Here is a 16,022-nt window from a genome sequence, read left to right on the forward strand (position 1 = left end):
AAACGTATTCTGGGAAATGGTTTGAATTTGGTTGAAATTTGTTCCACTTGGAATAACACTACATTCATATACTATGCTGTGGAGTGTGTAAGTGCATAAGTGCATAGTGTGCCATTTGGGACGCAGCTGTGAACAACAACAAGCAATGGCAGAATTTCCATTTTTGGGTGACTTTTCACTTTAATTTAAAAATATTTACTTTATTTACTTCACTTTAAATAAAAAATAAACTTGCTTTACTCGATTGATTGATTGATTGTTTGATATCACAGTATAGAATTACTTTCTATAATCCTCTAAATTAGAGGCCAAAACTGTGAGTTGGTGTTGTTAAATGACTTAAAAGAGTAATTGAGTCATTTATTGACTTGACTTATTCAAACAACTGATTAATTCAGGCCCCCTGAATTACTAGTTGACCAGATTTGTTCAAAATGCATATTCATTCAGAAAGAAAACACCAATGTGTGTAGATCAGATACACAAAACACCTCTGCTGTGGATGTATAGGTAATACATCTGTTGGTTAAAAGAAAGTGTCATTCATTCATTCATTCATTCATTCATTCATTCATTCATTCATTTATTTTCCTTCAGCTTAAGGGGGTCGCACAATGGATGCGATGCTCGGCGACACGCCACACCACACAGCGCCATGCATTTTAGAATTCTAAACATAGATTTATACCAGGGTACACACACCTGCACCGCAAGTCAGCGGCTGTCCGCGGCGTTCAGGTACGACTCAGGACACTGTTCATATTTCTGCCCCACCACAGAGCACCAACTGAATAGTTTTATATTAAATAACATTCGAATGTGTGCATCTGGTGTGCGATACTTCCAACTGAACCAAAAAGAAAGTGTACAATATATTTTAAAAATTCTTCTTTTATACTGAAGTGTTGTATATAATCATTATCATACACGCACTTGTGCCATTCAGAACAAAAACAGCCCTTGTGTTATATTATTTACACATATCTTATTAGACGGAAATTACAGTAAACTAATTTTGGCCATAATATCTTAAATTTCACGGCTCTACACTGTAGCAGCAATAGGCTTCATCATCCAATGAGTCCTTGACCTGCCCATGTTAATCACTAATCAACTATTGTATGAAATGTAAGATGACTTACAAGTCTGGGGTTGATATTTTAATTGTGTTTAAAACTGTACCACAGTCATTCATTTTTATTGTATGTACATTACTCATTCATTCATCATAACTTTACTAGTCAAAGTCCGGATTTCTTTCTCGAGCCAAGAAATCTGCCCATTCAGTGGTGCTATTTTAGCTTTAAAAAATCTATAGTATGCTTTAACCTTAGAAAAACACATAAAGACTGAACCGACCACCATATCACTTTGCTTTGTATCAGGAATTTAAGCAGGCTGGTCAGACTAGCTTGTCACTGTAAGAACCACTGTAAATCTGCATGTGCCTAGAGGGGGAAAAAACACAAGTTTACACAGCCAATTAACTCTCAGCTTTTGAAATGCCATCTGTTTTGACAGACATCTTAATGACCTGCCAGTCCTGTTCAGAAGCAGCGCCGAGCAGCTTTATTTGATTTGTAAAGTGAACTAACTGCTCATGATTTACAGCTCTGAGAGGATTTAGCTGACAAAAGTGTTAAAAAAAGATTGTAGAAGAAAAAAATGTAGAAGTCTAGGTATATTCAGATTACTTTTACCCTGAAAACAACAAATAACTTGCAGACTGAGATTATTGGCTTAAAAATGAAATAAGCATGCACTTTCCAGTGGTCAATATTCTGTACATCATAAATACTAAAATCATCGATAATTGTATCTAAACTGCCCATTTTTAAGTCTTCAAGTGTATAGATGGAGCTCATACCTGTGAGACACTAATTACAGACGCTTAAGTGTTAGGTGAGATTGTCTGGATATTTATTGCTCCATGATATTTTGTTTCAACAAACTGCCAAGTATTCAAATAGCCCGCACTTAAAAAAGCTTAAAAAAAGACCAGAAAATCCAATCATATGCTTAAGAGCAGATAAGATTATTTAAACATATTCTTTCCTGAAGTGCTCATCTTTGCAATTGCCATACTGCCTTCTTAATTAATTAACTACTTTAACTGGATTTAAATAGCAAATGAGCACTGACTGAAATCATTCATTAAAATTTACGAGCACTGACTGAAATCATTCATTGAAATTTGTGAAACTAAAAGCAACTGTCAGTCCAGATTTCTAAAAATGTACAGAGAATATTATAGTCCTTTATTTTTTAATGAAATGACACAATAACACACAACACAAGTGTGTTGAAAAATGTTTTTCAAGTTCAATAAATTGCAAGCAAATAAATATAATTTAATTATATTTATAATTTAATTTAATTATAAATATAAAAAAAATATATAGAATAATCAAACAAATATAAAATAAAATAAAATAAAATAAAATAAAATAAAATAAAATAAAATTAAATTAAATAAAATTAAATAAAATTAAATTAAAAAATAAAATAAAATAAAATAAAAAAATAAAATAAAAAAATAAAATAAAATAAAATAAAATAAAATAAAATAAAATAAAATAAAATAAAATAAAATAAAATTAAATTAAATTAAATTAAATTAAATTAAATTAAATTAAATAAAAAATGCTTGCAATTATCTGCTTAAAATGTGTACTCCTGCTGATTCTCCTCGACAGTTTTGTGCAGTCCAGATACATTTTTGGCCTACATAATGTCTCTACAATGTCAATAGATGCTTAGCTGTGTTCATTATCTGTTAGCATTCCTGTATGACAGAGAGAAAAAGAGCCAGAAAGGAGTCAGGAGGTCAGGACGAGTGTGTGTCTTAATACCCTGCTGAGTGCTGTTAGTTTTCACTCTGAATAGTGGAAATAAATGCACAACCAGATACAGATATAATGAGCTTTCTGTGCCTGCACATCTAACTAGATGCTCACAAATGCAGAGCAGAAACAAATAAAAAATTGCTCTTGCATGAATAAATGTCCACGTACACTCTTAAAAATAAAAAATAAACCCTAAAATTTTTACAGTGATGACAAAGAACTGTTTAAGCTATTTTTAGAGCTTTTGTGGGGACAGTTCTTAAAATAAATTATTTGTTTGTGAGTGTAAAGAAGATTTTAAATTTCCACTATAAAGAACCTGTTGAGGAATATAGAGATTGCTTGGATGTCATGGCCCATTTCCACTGAGTGGTACAGTACGGTACAGGTCAGTACGGGTCACCTTTATCAGTCTTGCGTTTGCACTGCCAAAAGGGTACCAATGGTACACAAATGTACACACCGCATATATTTAGTCCTTATTTGGGTTCAACAACAACATGCAATATAGCCCACAGACACAGTCCATTGGCACAGGGAGTCGGTGTCAACACTTTCCATTCACTTTGAATGAGTGAAGTCAAGCATTGCCGAACTGAATTGTGGGTCCGTGGCGTTGTTCGCTGCAGATGTTGGGACTTTCTCAACTTTTCAAGCACCAACGGAAGCGTAAGCCAATCAGATCGCTGTAAGCAAATACACCAGCAAATTACCTTCTCAAGTGTCCAATATCATAACTATCAATAGAGCCAGCTTACTAGGTTTTCACACTGATCTATGTATGTTTAATTGTTGAAAGCTGTAGAAATGAGCACTGGTAATAAGCCTGGTTGACTCTCCTTTACACAAACGGGCCATACATGTGTGCTTGGAAATTTGTGCTTGGATGTGTGCTGGTTCTCTCATACCTGTGTGTTTATCATAGGCTGCTTCTCTTGGCCAAAGCTTGTGTAAACTCTCCATGAAACGTCACCACAGTCTCAGATTCAGCTGTATCTACATGACCTTGGCCCACATGTTTCATCCTGTGTACTTGAGCGTGTGCCGTTTCAATTAACTAGACTATCATTTCAAAGACATCTCTTCATCTCCTCCTGTTTACAGTTGAACATTGTTAAATAAAGCCAACCAATGACTAGCTCAAACCTAATAGTTCTATTACAAGTCATTGATTTTAGAGACTGAATACCAAGTCTGCCATTGATTCCATTGGCCAAAGCATAAATATTACATGTTTTGTGAAATTTCAACTTAACTCAAATCAATAAACATAAGCTTTTTGCAAAAATATGGCTCTGCCGTATATACATTTTTTTTTCAAGACTCCAAAAACTAACTTTACATACATGCTAGGCTTGGGCGGTATCCAAATTTTGGATACCTGTTTACCTCGGTATTCAGAATTACCGTGAATAATAAAAAAAATTATGATGTAAGGCTCAAACAGCGTTACCAATCTCCCTCTCATTCACAAACACACACACACACACACACACACACACACACACAGAAACAGCATCCACGTGGATGCGCGCGTGCTCGCTCGCTCGCTCGGGAGCGATAGTGTTAGACCGCCCACTCCCGTTCAAATTACACCAGAGTTACCTACCGCTCCCTTTATTCGGAAATTTATTCCAGCACCGCAAGAAATCTGGTCAGGTCCTGCAGTACAGCAGCGGGAATGCAGACCTCTAGTTCGTATTTACCACGTCTCCCTTCTCGTTCGGTCGAAACCCAAAATACTGCCAAACTGCAGAGGTTGTGTTCTTTTTCGAGACCAGGTCACTTGGTGCGCATCTCGCCATCTTACCTCACCTCTCTCTCTCTCTCCTCCACATTGTCCCATGATGACAATCACACATACGCATTTTTAGGCATTAAATAAATAATATTTAATACTTGCCTATATAAGTGCATTGTTTTTTATGAAGGTATAACGGTATTGAAACTGACACGTTGCTACTTTTAGATCCCGCAGTATACCATTTTACCGTATTACCGCTCAAGCCTAATACATGCATGATACAATGAGGTTTACCACTGGAATGAGTGGCAGTGGAGTAGTTACCAGCAACTTTTTACCAGCAATTCCTTTTCACACAAATTATGAATACTGAGGTATAAAAAAGTCTTGTTTTCAGGTGTTCCTCATACAATATGCTATATCTACAAGTGTTCACAATTTATTGTCAAAAAAATTTCATAATAGTTGTTTTAACTATGTGCAAGCTGACACTGTCAATCAATTCGTAAAAAATGTAAAGTACATTTTGCCACTTAATTATAACCTGTATTCAGTTATAGAATGTTGTTAAAATGTATGAAAAAAAGTAATGTTCCTCAAATATTGTGTAAACATTATCAGGCAATATTATTAAAAATACATTCTAGTAATGTTCATACTAAAACGTTCTGAAAACACTAATATAATGCCAATTGTGTTTTAATTGTGTTTTCTAGCTACATGAATATAACATGAGTCTGAAACATGAAAATGATTTGTATAACGTTATTATAACCAAAAATAATAATGATAATAATTGTCTTTTAAAATATTCCAAGAACCTTCTACTACAACGTTTTTATAACTTACTGAAAACATTAAGGAAACATTCTTAGAACATTCATTTAATATGGACAGAATGTTTGGATTTGATTTTACATTTGATTTTACTGCTGTCTCTCTATCCTGTGCACGTGAACGTATGTGCATGTGCAAATGATGGATCTGTCTGCGTGAACGGCTGCGCAGTAAGGTTGTCGTGATACCATTAATTCATCTTACAATTCTATACCAGCTAAAGTATCATGATGCCAATTAGTATTGCAATACTGCAATTTATAACTCACATTACAAAAGAAAATAGTCAGAAATACTATATTTTACATGTTATAGTTGATCCTGAATTTAATTAATAATTCCCTTATTATTGAAAAAAGTATTATTTGCCCATCACTTCACCTAAGAATTATTTATTCTTTTTGTTTATTTTGTAGATAACTGACCAACAAAAAAAATGTTAAAATAAAGATACAAATTAAACCAAACAAAATGTGCTACAAAAGAGCTTTTTTCCAACAAAATTAGGCTATTTGAATTGGTCAAAAATTGTTTCAATGTTGCTATTTTTGGGTTTTATCAGGTAACAATCCAAAGTAATTCAAAATTTCACTTAATCGTTCTTTTTAAGTGATTGTTGCGGTTGTTGTAGCTACTAAATCATACTGACAAAAACAGAAATGAACCGATTCAGGTGTGCGTTTGACATGTCAACAAACATCAGAAAACGTGCAACCTTAAAGGGCTCCACAGACTTTTCAAATAAGATGGTCTATTGTTGCACAAAATGTGCATTTTAGTGACTTTTTCCACATGCAACATTAACTATTGTAGATAGACTGTTAATGATGATACTACTGTTTACAAACTACAGTGGCACCGGCAGTATTTTGGAGCCATAGTATCGCGATACTACCATAGTACCTGTAAACCGTGCAACCCTAGTGCGCAGTTGTACAAATCTACATTTGTTGACAGACAGTTTAAGCTACTTATCAGGATTATGGGAATTGATGGTCCGACAAATTTTATTTAGACAAACATTTTTAGTTTGATGCCTTACCCAGAATATAAAAATACATATAAATACATTTAGATCATTTACTTTAATGATGGAGTGTTAAGAGACTTCCAACCAGCACAACAAAAAATGTATCTGAAGACAATCACCTACTGCACCTTTAAAACATCATCTAAAAAACTAGCCATTTTTCAAACCACATTTAAACACAATTTAATGGAAATACAATTTGAACCTAAAATTGTTAGCTGGGTGCTTGCTTGGTTTTTAAAAGAATGAATGAAACATGCAAGAACCACACTGATGAAAGTTTTCAAAGTCCCATCTCTCCAGTGATCCTGAGTGGAATAAAACACTAACTCAGTAAAAGAACAAAAATATGGGCCTACAAAATCGACATATCTGTGTTTTGGCTTTAACAAAAGAGCTGAAAGAAGACTGCCACGTGTTTACGAACAGCAGCAACTGTGCCTGGCCCCACTGACCTGTAACCGAACATGCTGAGTGAGCGGGGATTCCTGTGAAACCCCACAAATGTTGCCCCCTCATCTCAATGAACTGGGCCTCAAAGTCCCACAGCTCATCAGCACACTCTGCTCTCCCTTCCAATCAAAAACGCAGCCTGCACGGAAGCTGAGCCGTCAATCACTAGACAGTAAACAAACCACCACCAAACAATAAAACGCCATTGTTCCATGCTGGGGATACAAGCTGTTGAAGCACACGCACAGCACTCAAACACACACACAATACATAGTGAGCAAAAGGTGAAATGCATGTAAACTGAAGACCAAGTAAAGAGGAAAAGGACTTATTGTTGAGTAACTTCATGTGCTCCAAGGCAACTTGTGATGTCACGATGGAGGGAGGGAGGCTGCCATTCTTTTTCAGTCTCTCATCCATGATCCCCCCTCATTCCTCCCAACTGTGCCCTGGGGTTTGCTATAGGTGGCTGCTATTGGCTGACGATTCGATAGTGTAGCTGAGAATAACCACCAACCAGGGCCCGGGTGCCCCTCTGCATGGTTACCACAGCAACCCTTTAAATGCAACGAAGGGACCACGTGGCAACACCAGTCTGAGTGTAAGCAAGAAAAAGTGGCACAAATACAAGCTTACTCACCTGATTTCACAACCCCAGAGTAAGCAGTTTTCTGATTCATTAGATGTGTGTTATTAAACAAAATAACTAAATATGCTAAAATAACTGGAAGTAAATTATTATATTATAAAAAAAATAATGTAGAATATAGCTGAAAGCAGCCGTTGTTGGGTTTCAAGTATTTTAAGAGCTTTAGCCACGTGTAAGATTTTTTGCTGTGTTTAGGGATGCTCATTTTGGTTAATTTTGCCAACGACAACCACCGTTCGTTAACCGAATATTAACTGCTAACTGGTCTGATTAATATTAAAATATTACTTAATTATTTAAAAAATTACATGTCTATTTTGTGTCTGAAACTGTCATGATCACCAGTGATCTAACCTTCATAGCTGGAAAACATTAACATTTACGAGGACTACAATCCTGTCTCAATATGAACTACACGTCCTGTCATGCAAAATACACACACACCTGCTCGAAGTCTCCATTGATTACACTCACACAGCTGATGCTTCTCATGTACTGATTACACACACATATATATGGCTCACTTTGAGACACTCATTGCTGAGTCTTGTTAATCCGTTTAAAACTTATTTTGATCATTACTGAACTAGGGAGTCCAGATATTAGTACAATACCAGGGTTTCTGAAGGTTTCATAAAGTCAAATTTAAGAGGTTTTTAAGACCATAACGAATGAAATTTCAGACGTATTAAGGGCTAAATGCTAAGAATTTTTAATGGCCCAGAAAAAAAAAAAAAAATTACTTGCCTCATCAAAAAGCTAATTCTAATTAGCTATTTGCTTTCTCTTATTTTAAATAATGTGTCAAAACAAGCAGACCCTAGTTGTATACATAAATATTTTTCAACATAACTTAAAAAAAACTCTTCAAAAATTAAATGTATGGACAACAGATTGTTATAATATTAGTTATAAATATAGTTTTGCTAACAGTTTTTGAGATGTGCTGTTGGTGATTGGATGAGTGTTGGGTCGATTGGGTAGCTTTACATAAACAAGGGAAATTTAAGACCTGTTTAAAATGATTTAAAACCTACAAGACAATGTTTCGGTGAATTTAATACTTTTTAAGGCCTAAAATTTAGTTTTTGAAATTTAAGACATTTTCACACTTTTTAGGACCATGCGGACACCCTGAATACTGTTTTAGCTACAGGGCCCAGCCACTCTCCCTGGGTTGCAGTTTGGGCTCTTGAGGGCCCCTTGCCCTTCAGCTGCAGGGTCTCTGACCCCAGCAGGTTGCCCCAGGGGCAAGCCACTCTCCCTGGGTTGTAGTTTTATGCTCTTGAGTTTTATGCCCTCCAAGTTTGTAAGTTTGCAAAGGTGTCCTCATCAGTAACACGTCCCTGATGCCAAACTTAAAGTAATTTAATTGTGTAGTTACAAATACAAACACAGCAGATGTTTTAGTGTGAACACAGATCGAACCTCTTACAGTATGTATTCTGAGTTTGGTGAAGATGGCTGGCCATTTTAGATCATTTGGACCTCCATACTTCAAAGGATTTTGTGTCCTGTCATGAATGCGATTCAGAATTGGGACTTTTTTCAAAGAACTTTTGACAACTCCCGAAACTCTTTCTGCTTTAGCTTCAATCCTACAAAATCAGGGCTAGTTTGCAAAGGAATACCCACAAATTATGACAAACGTTCCAAACATTCGTAATTATTTTGAATTAAGAATTTGTGCTTTTCGGTCACTATAGCAACACCAAGTTGACCAATAATTTGGTCAAGACAAGCCTTGATGACATTGTAGATGGGGTGGAAACTACCATCCCTCAAAATCTCTGTGACCACTTTTAGAGCAGAATGATGAAAATCCTAACAAGCATTACACACTTGCCTTAAACGCCCAATAAAAACTCATTAAATCATAATTAAGTCCATCTCTCAAGAGTTTTATGTCCATATTTTTAATCTAACACAATCTAAAGGTGAGGATACCTGGTCACATGATTTTCGCATTTATTTGCACACTAATTTTATGTCATTTCTTGACGTCTCTAAGGTCACTGATAATTGAGGACTGTTGTATGCTAACATATGCTGACTGTTGAATGCTGTAAGCTAACATCTTGACAATGTGATGCCAGAGGATCTCATTATGCAACAGGTTCCTCCTTCAGACAGCCCCAGGAGCACAGCCAGCATCATTAAATCACAAATCCACTGCTTCTAACCGCTGATGCCAAACTGCTATTAGGTCAGAGGCAGAGAGCTCTGCTTTAGTTCTTAATGAAAAGCCATTACCGAAAAGAATCTATTGGAAACTGTACATCTGAAACAAATCCAGGCCAGTAAGCAAGCTTTTACCATAATTAAAAGATGGCTTTTAGAGGTCACCAGCTTTTCCAGTGCATCAATTACAGGCTCTTACCTTGGCAGGTGAAGCATTTGATGTGGAAGTGGACGTGCTGCACTCGTACCACCTCTCCTTTACACAGCTCCCGGCAGCGAAAGCAGTGGATTGGTCCGGAGCTCCGTTCACTGCTGCACGAGCTTTGCTGATAGGGTACTACTGGGAAACAGACAAAAAGGAATTAAGTACTGAAAGCTAGAAGACAGAGGAAAACACTATATATCAGGACTTTGTCGGCTGAAATTATATTTTTCATTTTTCATGGATTTCTAATGACTGTAACTGAATTAGCACTGTTATTGTTAACAAAAATAAACAGATAATGCTTGCATGTTTCAGCAATTTGCTAACACAATTTACCATGTTGCTTGCATGTTCTAATATACTAAAATACTAAAATAAAGATGAAATAACAATAAAATGCAAATACTGCAGGAAAAACTTAAAACTTTATCAAGATTAAACTTTATCAAACTTAGCAAGAAGCTTGTGATCCAAAGCAAAAAAAGAATATGGTGGGAAAAAATTGCTGCTTGCAGATGTTTTGTTGCTGGTCATCCCCCTAAAATGACCTAAATGGAATTAAAATGAGAGCTTGAAAGAAATATTAAAAGCACTAATACAATAAAAGCACATAACTAAATCACATAAAAATAGTAAAATTATAATTAAAATATAATAAATAAAAATACTATAAAATACAATATTTATTAATAATCTTTTATCAATCATTAAAGAATAAGGAATCTGCAGTATACCTATTTGACCCCTCCTTTATATATATTTAAAATTTGTAATTTGTATTTATATAGCGCATTTATCGTGCATGGATTTACACCCAAAGCATGGCAGCCCCAGGACAACGGCGCCAGTGCGCTTACCACACACCACAGTGGAGAGACAGTGATACAGCCAATACGATGGATGGAAATGATTGGGAGGCCATGATGGGTAAGGGCAGATGGAGGGAATTTGGCCAGGAAACCAGGGTTACACCCCTACTCTTAACAAGAAGTGCCATGGAATTTTTAATGACTAGAGAGTCAGGACCTCGGTTTAACATCTCACCCGAAAGATGGCGCTCACTGACAGTATAGTGTCCCCTTCACTTTACTGGGGCATTAGGACTCACACACACACCACAGGTTGAGCGCCCCCTGCTGGCCTCACTGACACAACTTCCAACAGCAGCCTAGTTTTCCCATGTGGTCTCCCATCAAGGTACTGACCAGGCTCAGCCCTGCTTAGCTTCAGTGAGTAACCAGTCTTGGGCTGCAGGGTGACTGGCTGTGGCCATAAGATACTGTATCCCATAATATATACCTGGACTCTGGTCTTATTTGGCAATACTTACTTGCCATACTTTTTGGGTATGGCAATAGCCATAGTACTCAACAAAAAAAACACTGAATGGGTCAAAATGATAAATTTTTCTTTTATTCTAGAAATCATTAGAGAATATTAAGTAAAGATCATGTTCCATGAATTTATATTTTGTCATTTTTCTACTTGAAATATATCAAACCCAATTTTTGATAAGTAGTTCAGGGTTCAACGCCCAGGATTTTTTCTACTAGCTCAATCCGGCTAGTGCTTAAAATTTTTACTTGCCCTGCCAATATTTTCACTGGCCCTAGCAAAAAAAAAAAGAAAAGTTAATAGCTATTTCTTAGCCACAAATTAAATAATGTGTCAAAAATGTGTGTAAATCTAGAATTTAAATATTTTAAAATGTTAATAAATGTATAATGAGCAAAATTCAAAGTGTTATGCAAACAAGAATAGCAGTATGGAAAATGTGCAGGTATTTCATTGCAAAACAAATAGTGGCTAACTTTCCAAACTGACGGCAAACTGTGCAAAACATCACTTCGTTAGAAAGAGATGTTTTCTTTAAGCCTCATAATTTAATGTTGCTGCCATGCTGCCGTCCCTTTGCTGTACTGGTTGTTACCAGGTTACGAAAAAAACATGCTCACAACATCCAATCAGATAGGAGAAACCGAAAATATGGTGTTTACGACATCACAAAGAAGGTAGCATTTAAAGGCTTAAAAGCACGAACTGTTTCTCGATTTTTTTTTTATTTGCACACAATTGGCAAATAGACAGACAAATTAAACTCCAGAAATCTCTCACGCTGGCTCCAGGCCATCGGGTTATCCTTATTGTTGAGCCCTGTATCGTGCATTGCTAAGCACTTCATTTAGACAGAATAAAATGCTAATTTCTCAGTATTTCGATTTTTTTAAACTCTAAAATTTCAGATTTTATTATATTAAATATACAAATATATAAATATAAAAAGTTTATTATATAAATAAAGTTTATTATGTTATATATAAAAGATCTAAATATAAAAAAGCAAACATCCTAGTAGACATTAATGGAAAGATTATTTATTCACATGATTTCAGGGGATGTATAAATTTCAATATCAAAACAATTGGTTTGGTGGTCAAGGCTCACGTATAAGAAAATAATACATTACACAGTAGCCAACGCAGTGTTGATTTAAACTTACATCACTTACACTTCACACATCAGCCCTTCTGAAGACCTTTAAATAGTGCATCAAACAGACTTTTAAGTATTTGTTAAGTACAGTGTGTTAAGACAAATGAGATGCATTTGTGAAGCCAAAAATGCCTTCTATGCTGTATCTGCACTCCAGTAATACAATGTTCTGTGTTTGTCATTATAATCTGCCTGAGGGTTACCTAAATAATTTCTTTTGCTCTTTCTCTCTTTCTTTCTCTACACTGAAGGTTGAAGGTTTGCACTGATTGCCCTCCTATTAAAGATGCATAACAGCCATTCAAACACTCAGCCAGTGCATAAATCAATTACTGTGCAATCACTGTAGCAAGTGTTGTTCTCACTTTAGTCTAAACGGATTTAACTGGAGGAAAATGTCGAAAACAGCAAGGGCACATGCACTACCCTGATCTCCATTGTTTCAGCTACAATGCTGGCATCAGGGCAGAACTGAGATCAGATTCGTCAGCTCCATATTCCCACTGTTCTCAGACAAAATAGAGCCAGGCGACAGCCAGAAACAAGTCATAAAAAAAGTGTCTGGCCTGCTAAAGCACACTGGGAACTAGGTTTTAATGAGGGTTTTGTGTGCGCGTTGGAAAAGACAAATGCAATCAGTGAGCACAATGTGTTTCAGGCTGGGAAGTGATAGTGATCAGATAAAGTCATGTAGGAAATTTGTTTATTTTTCAACAATAAATCATGATTATAGACATGCCCTCATCGCAAACTGAATAAGGGGATGGATTAAAACCAATAAATAGTATATTATAAATAATATATAAATATATTTAAGTAAATTAAAAATATATATTAAGTATATTATAAATAAAAATACTCAAATCATTACTAAATGTTACACATGACTATGCTAATTTGGTAAAATTAATGACAAACAAAAGTGTAACTAAAATCATTTAAAATGCAATTAGGAATCACAATATAATCAGGTAATGGAAAAAAATGGATATTATGAAGATTGCAACTTCAAAATGCTATTAAATGACACCTATGATGTTTGAACAGAACTGTGTGTGTCCACAGTTATCTTGGAGTGATATAAACACAATATATCTCTTTTAATTTCCTGATGTTAAAATAGGATCCAAATGCCCGCCATTTTGAGGCCCATCGAGACGTGTCGTAGGAGTGTGGTTTCCCCGCCCACCAAATTGATTGACAGACACGTAATAATATGTCACCATAGTAACGTGTATAATCATATCAACAAGATAGGACGTGCGCAAAGCAACTGGGTTTAAAAGAACTGTTCAGCTCATTGTGATCATCAGTCATCATCAAATGTGATCAAGAATGAGTTTTACGAATTTAAAACAGTGCATGTTTGTACTGAATTACAGCGATTTTACCGTCTTAATCATCAGATTTATTTTGTACATTAACATAACAGATATACAAACAGCAGTGTATATTAAAGTATATCCTGTCACATTTGCCGTGCAAAAACAGTGCAAAGTAAAAAAAAAAATTAAAGCGCACACTGTGTGTTTGCATGTCCGCTGTGTGTGTGTGTGTGTATGAGTGCATGAACTTTGTACAAACATTGTGTGTGATTCATCGTTGCAGAAAGGCTTGAATTCCACAACAATTACATCAAATAATCATTGGGATCATTAGTATTTCTCACGAACGTTACGTGAGATCTGCTACTTTCATCTCTGTCACTGTGCCGTTTACTGACACCATGCAGCTGTGGTAATTATAGCAGTTAAAGATTAAACTACATCACGTTGCGGTGAGCCTCAAAATCACTGGGATTTGGGTCCTATTTTAACGTCAGGAAATTTTAAAAAAGAGACTTATTGTGTTTCTATCATTCCAATATGACAGTGGACACACTATACCTACATACAGTTCTGTTCAAACAGCTTACAAAAGATGATTTTCATCATAGGTGCCCTTTAATGTCATAAACAAATAAAAAATTGCAATGCTCTCTCTTTATTTTTACTTATTTTTTAGGTATGACAGTTTGTTCTTCATAATTGTATGAAGTAATCTGCTGTTGTTGTTTTTTTGGAATCTGGCGCAACAATCTTTGCAATCTGCTGAGATTTTTTGTGTTTTTGTTTTACATTCAAAGCGATTACATCCATATTTTTCATAAAATACATATTTTTATTGATCCCAGTACTGTCATACAGAGATTTCAATCATTAAACAAAAGCATAGAAACTCTAATTCTAGTTAAAATACACGGTATGTATTGTATGGCTGCACGATTTGTTTTGCTTAAAACCAAGATTCCAAACTTCTCACGATTCTGTAGATGTAAAATAAAGGTTAATATGAGTAGCCAGTTATTATTGTTATTTCTCTTTCAACATATGGTAAAACAACAATAATAATATTAGGCCTATTTGTAGGTCTACTGTTGGTTAAAATGCTCAATTTATTATAGACTTTGAATGATGGACTAAAAATGAACAGACTTTAAAAACTGTTTTTTTATTCATAGTAAAGTAATGACATCAGAATACAACTATTCATAATTCTGCAGTTGAATTATTATGTTAGAGAAATGCTTGCCATTTGTCATTGACAACATTATTAGACTATTTTTTCACTGGTAAAATGAGACATTCGTCATTATCAGATTCCCTCTTGCATTATATTCAACTTATAGTCTAGAGTAGTTATACTAACACTGTTAAACATTTATTTTTATGTACAACACTTTTGTGTTCACTATGAAAGAATAAACATATCAAATGCTTGTCATAATCATAACTCTAAAAAGCAATTTAAATAATTTGCGCGTCGGTTTCACTTTTACTGCCGAGTGTGCTCATATCATGGTCGACGCCGTCACTCTAACGTAAAAAAACACACACATGCATATCATACTTCCCATGTGGCTCCCAAACGATCGCTCTGTGCACCAAACTGAATGTTATTTACAACTTTATTACCTGTAATTCACAGACTATGCAGGTTCTGTTCACTACAGTAATCATTGGCAGACACGCGCGCATCCTCTCAGTAGTAAACAAACAGTACATGAACTGACGTGATTTTACAGGCACGAATACATCATTACATTAAGACAGAATTGACATATTTGGGTGAATTATACCTTATAAATACAGAATCTGACAGCTTTAACATCATTTGGAGGTGTCCATGTTGCTGAACAATGTATATAAAACAATGTAAAGTCTTGCGCGACTGCCTTTACGCTTCTCTCCTGCCCTTAAAAATATAATCGGCTGAATCATAGAAAAGCTGAATTAAGATTGTGCATAGGGTCAAATCGAGATTACAATCTTTTTTGATCAATCATGCAGCCCTAATGTACTGTATACACACATACATTCATATCAGGTTTGCTACGGATTACACAATTTGAACCAAATCTGTATAATAAACACATTGCATAAACTAATAAAGTGTCTGAGGGTTGAAAAGAGCATTTACACTCAAACAGACAACCTCTTATTCACAAAGATCACTCCGCATATCATCAGTCTATCAGAATAGAGAGTTTCATTGACTTTTCTTCATCCGCAGCTGAAGAACAATGATCCATTAATGCTGTTATT

General features: G+C 35.3%; 1 protein-coding gene across 4 annotated transcripts in view; it reads right to left on the minus strand.

The window, feature by feature from the left end:
* Positions 1-16,022, minus strand: part of ablim3 (actin binding LIM protein family, member 3) — a 130,821-nt gene that overhangs the window by 97,950 nt on the left and 16,849 nt on the right. For 3 of the 4 annotated variants that reach the window (XM_056471935.1, XM_056471938.1, XM_056471937.1), the window contains exon 2: positions 9,940-10,080. In XM_056471935.1, coding sequence (XP_056327910.1) covers positions 9,940-10,080 — 141 coding nt within the window. The remainder of the gene's footprint in view (positions 1-9,939; positions 10,081-16,022) is intronic. The other variant, XM_056471936.1, reaches the window with a different exon arrangement.

Source organism: Danio aesculapii, chromosome 14 (genome assembly GCF_903798145.1).
Source record: "Danio aesculapii chromosome 14, fDanAes4.1, whole genome shotgun sequence".
NCBI lineage: Eukaryota > Metazoa > Chordata > Actinopteri > Cypriniformes > Danionidae > Danio > Danio aesculapii.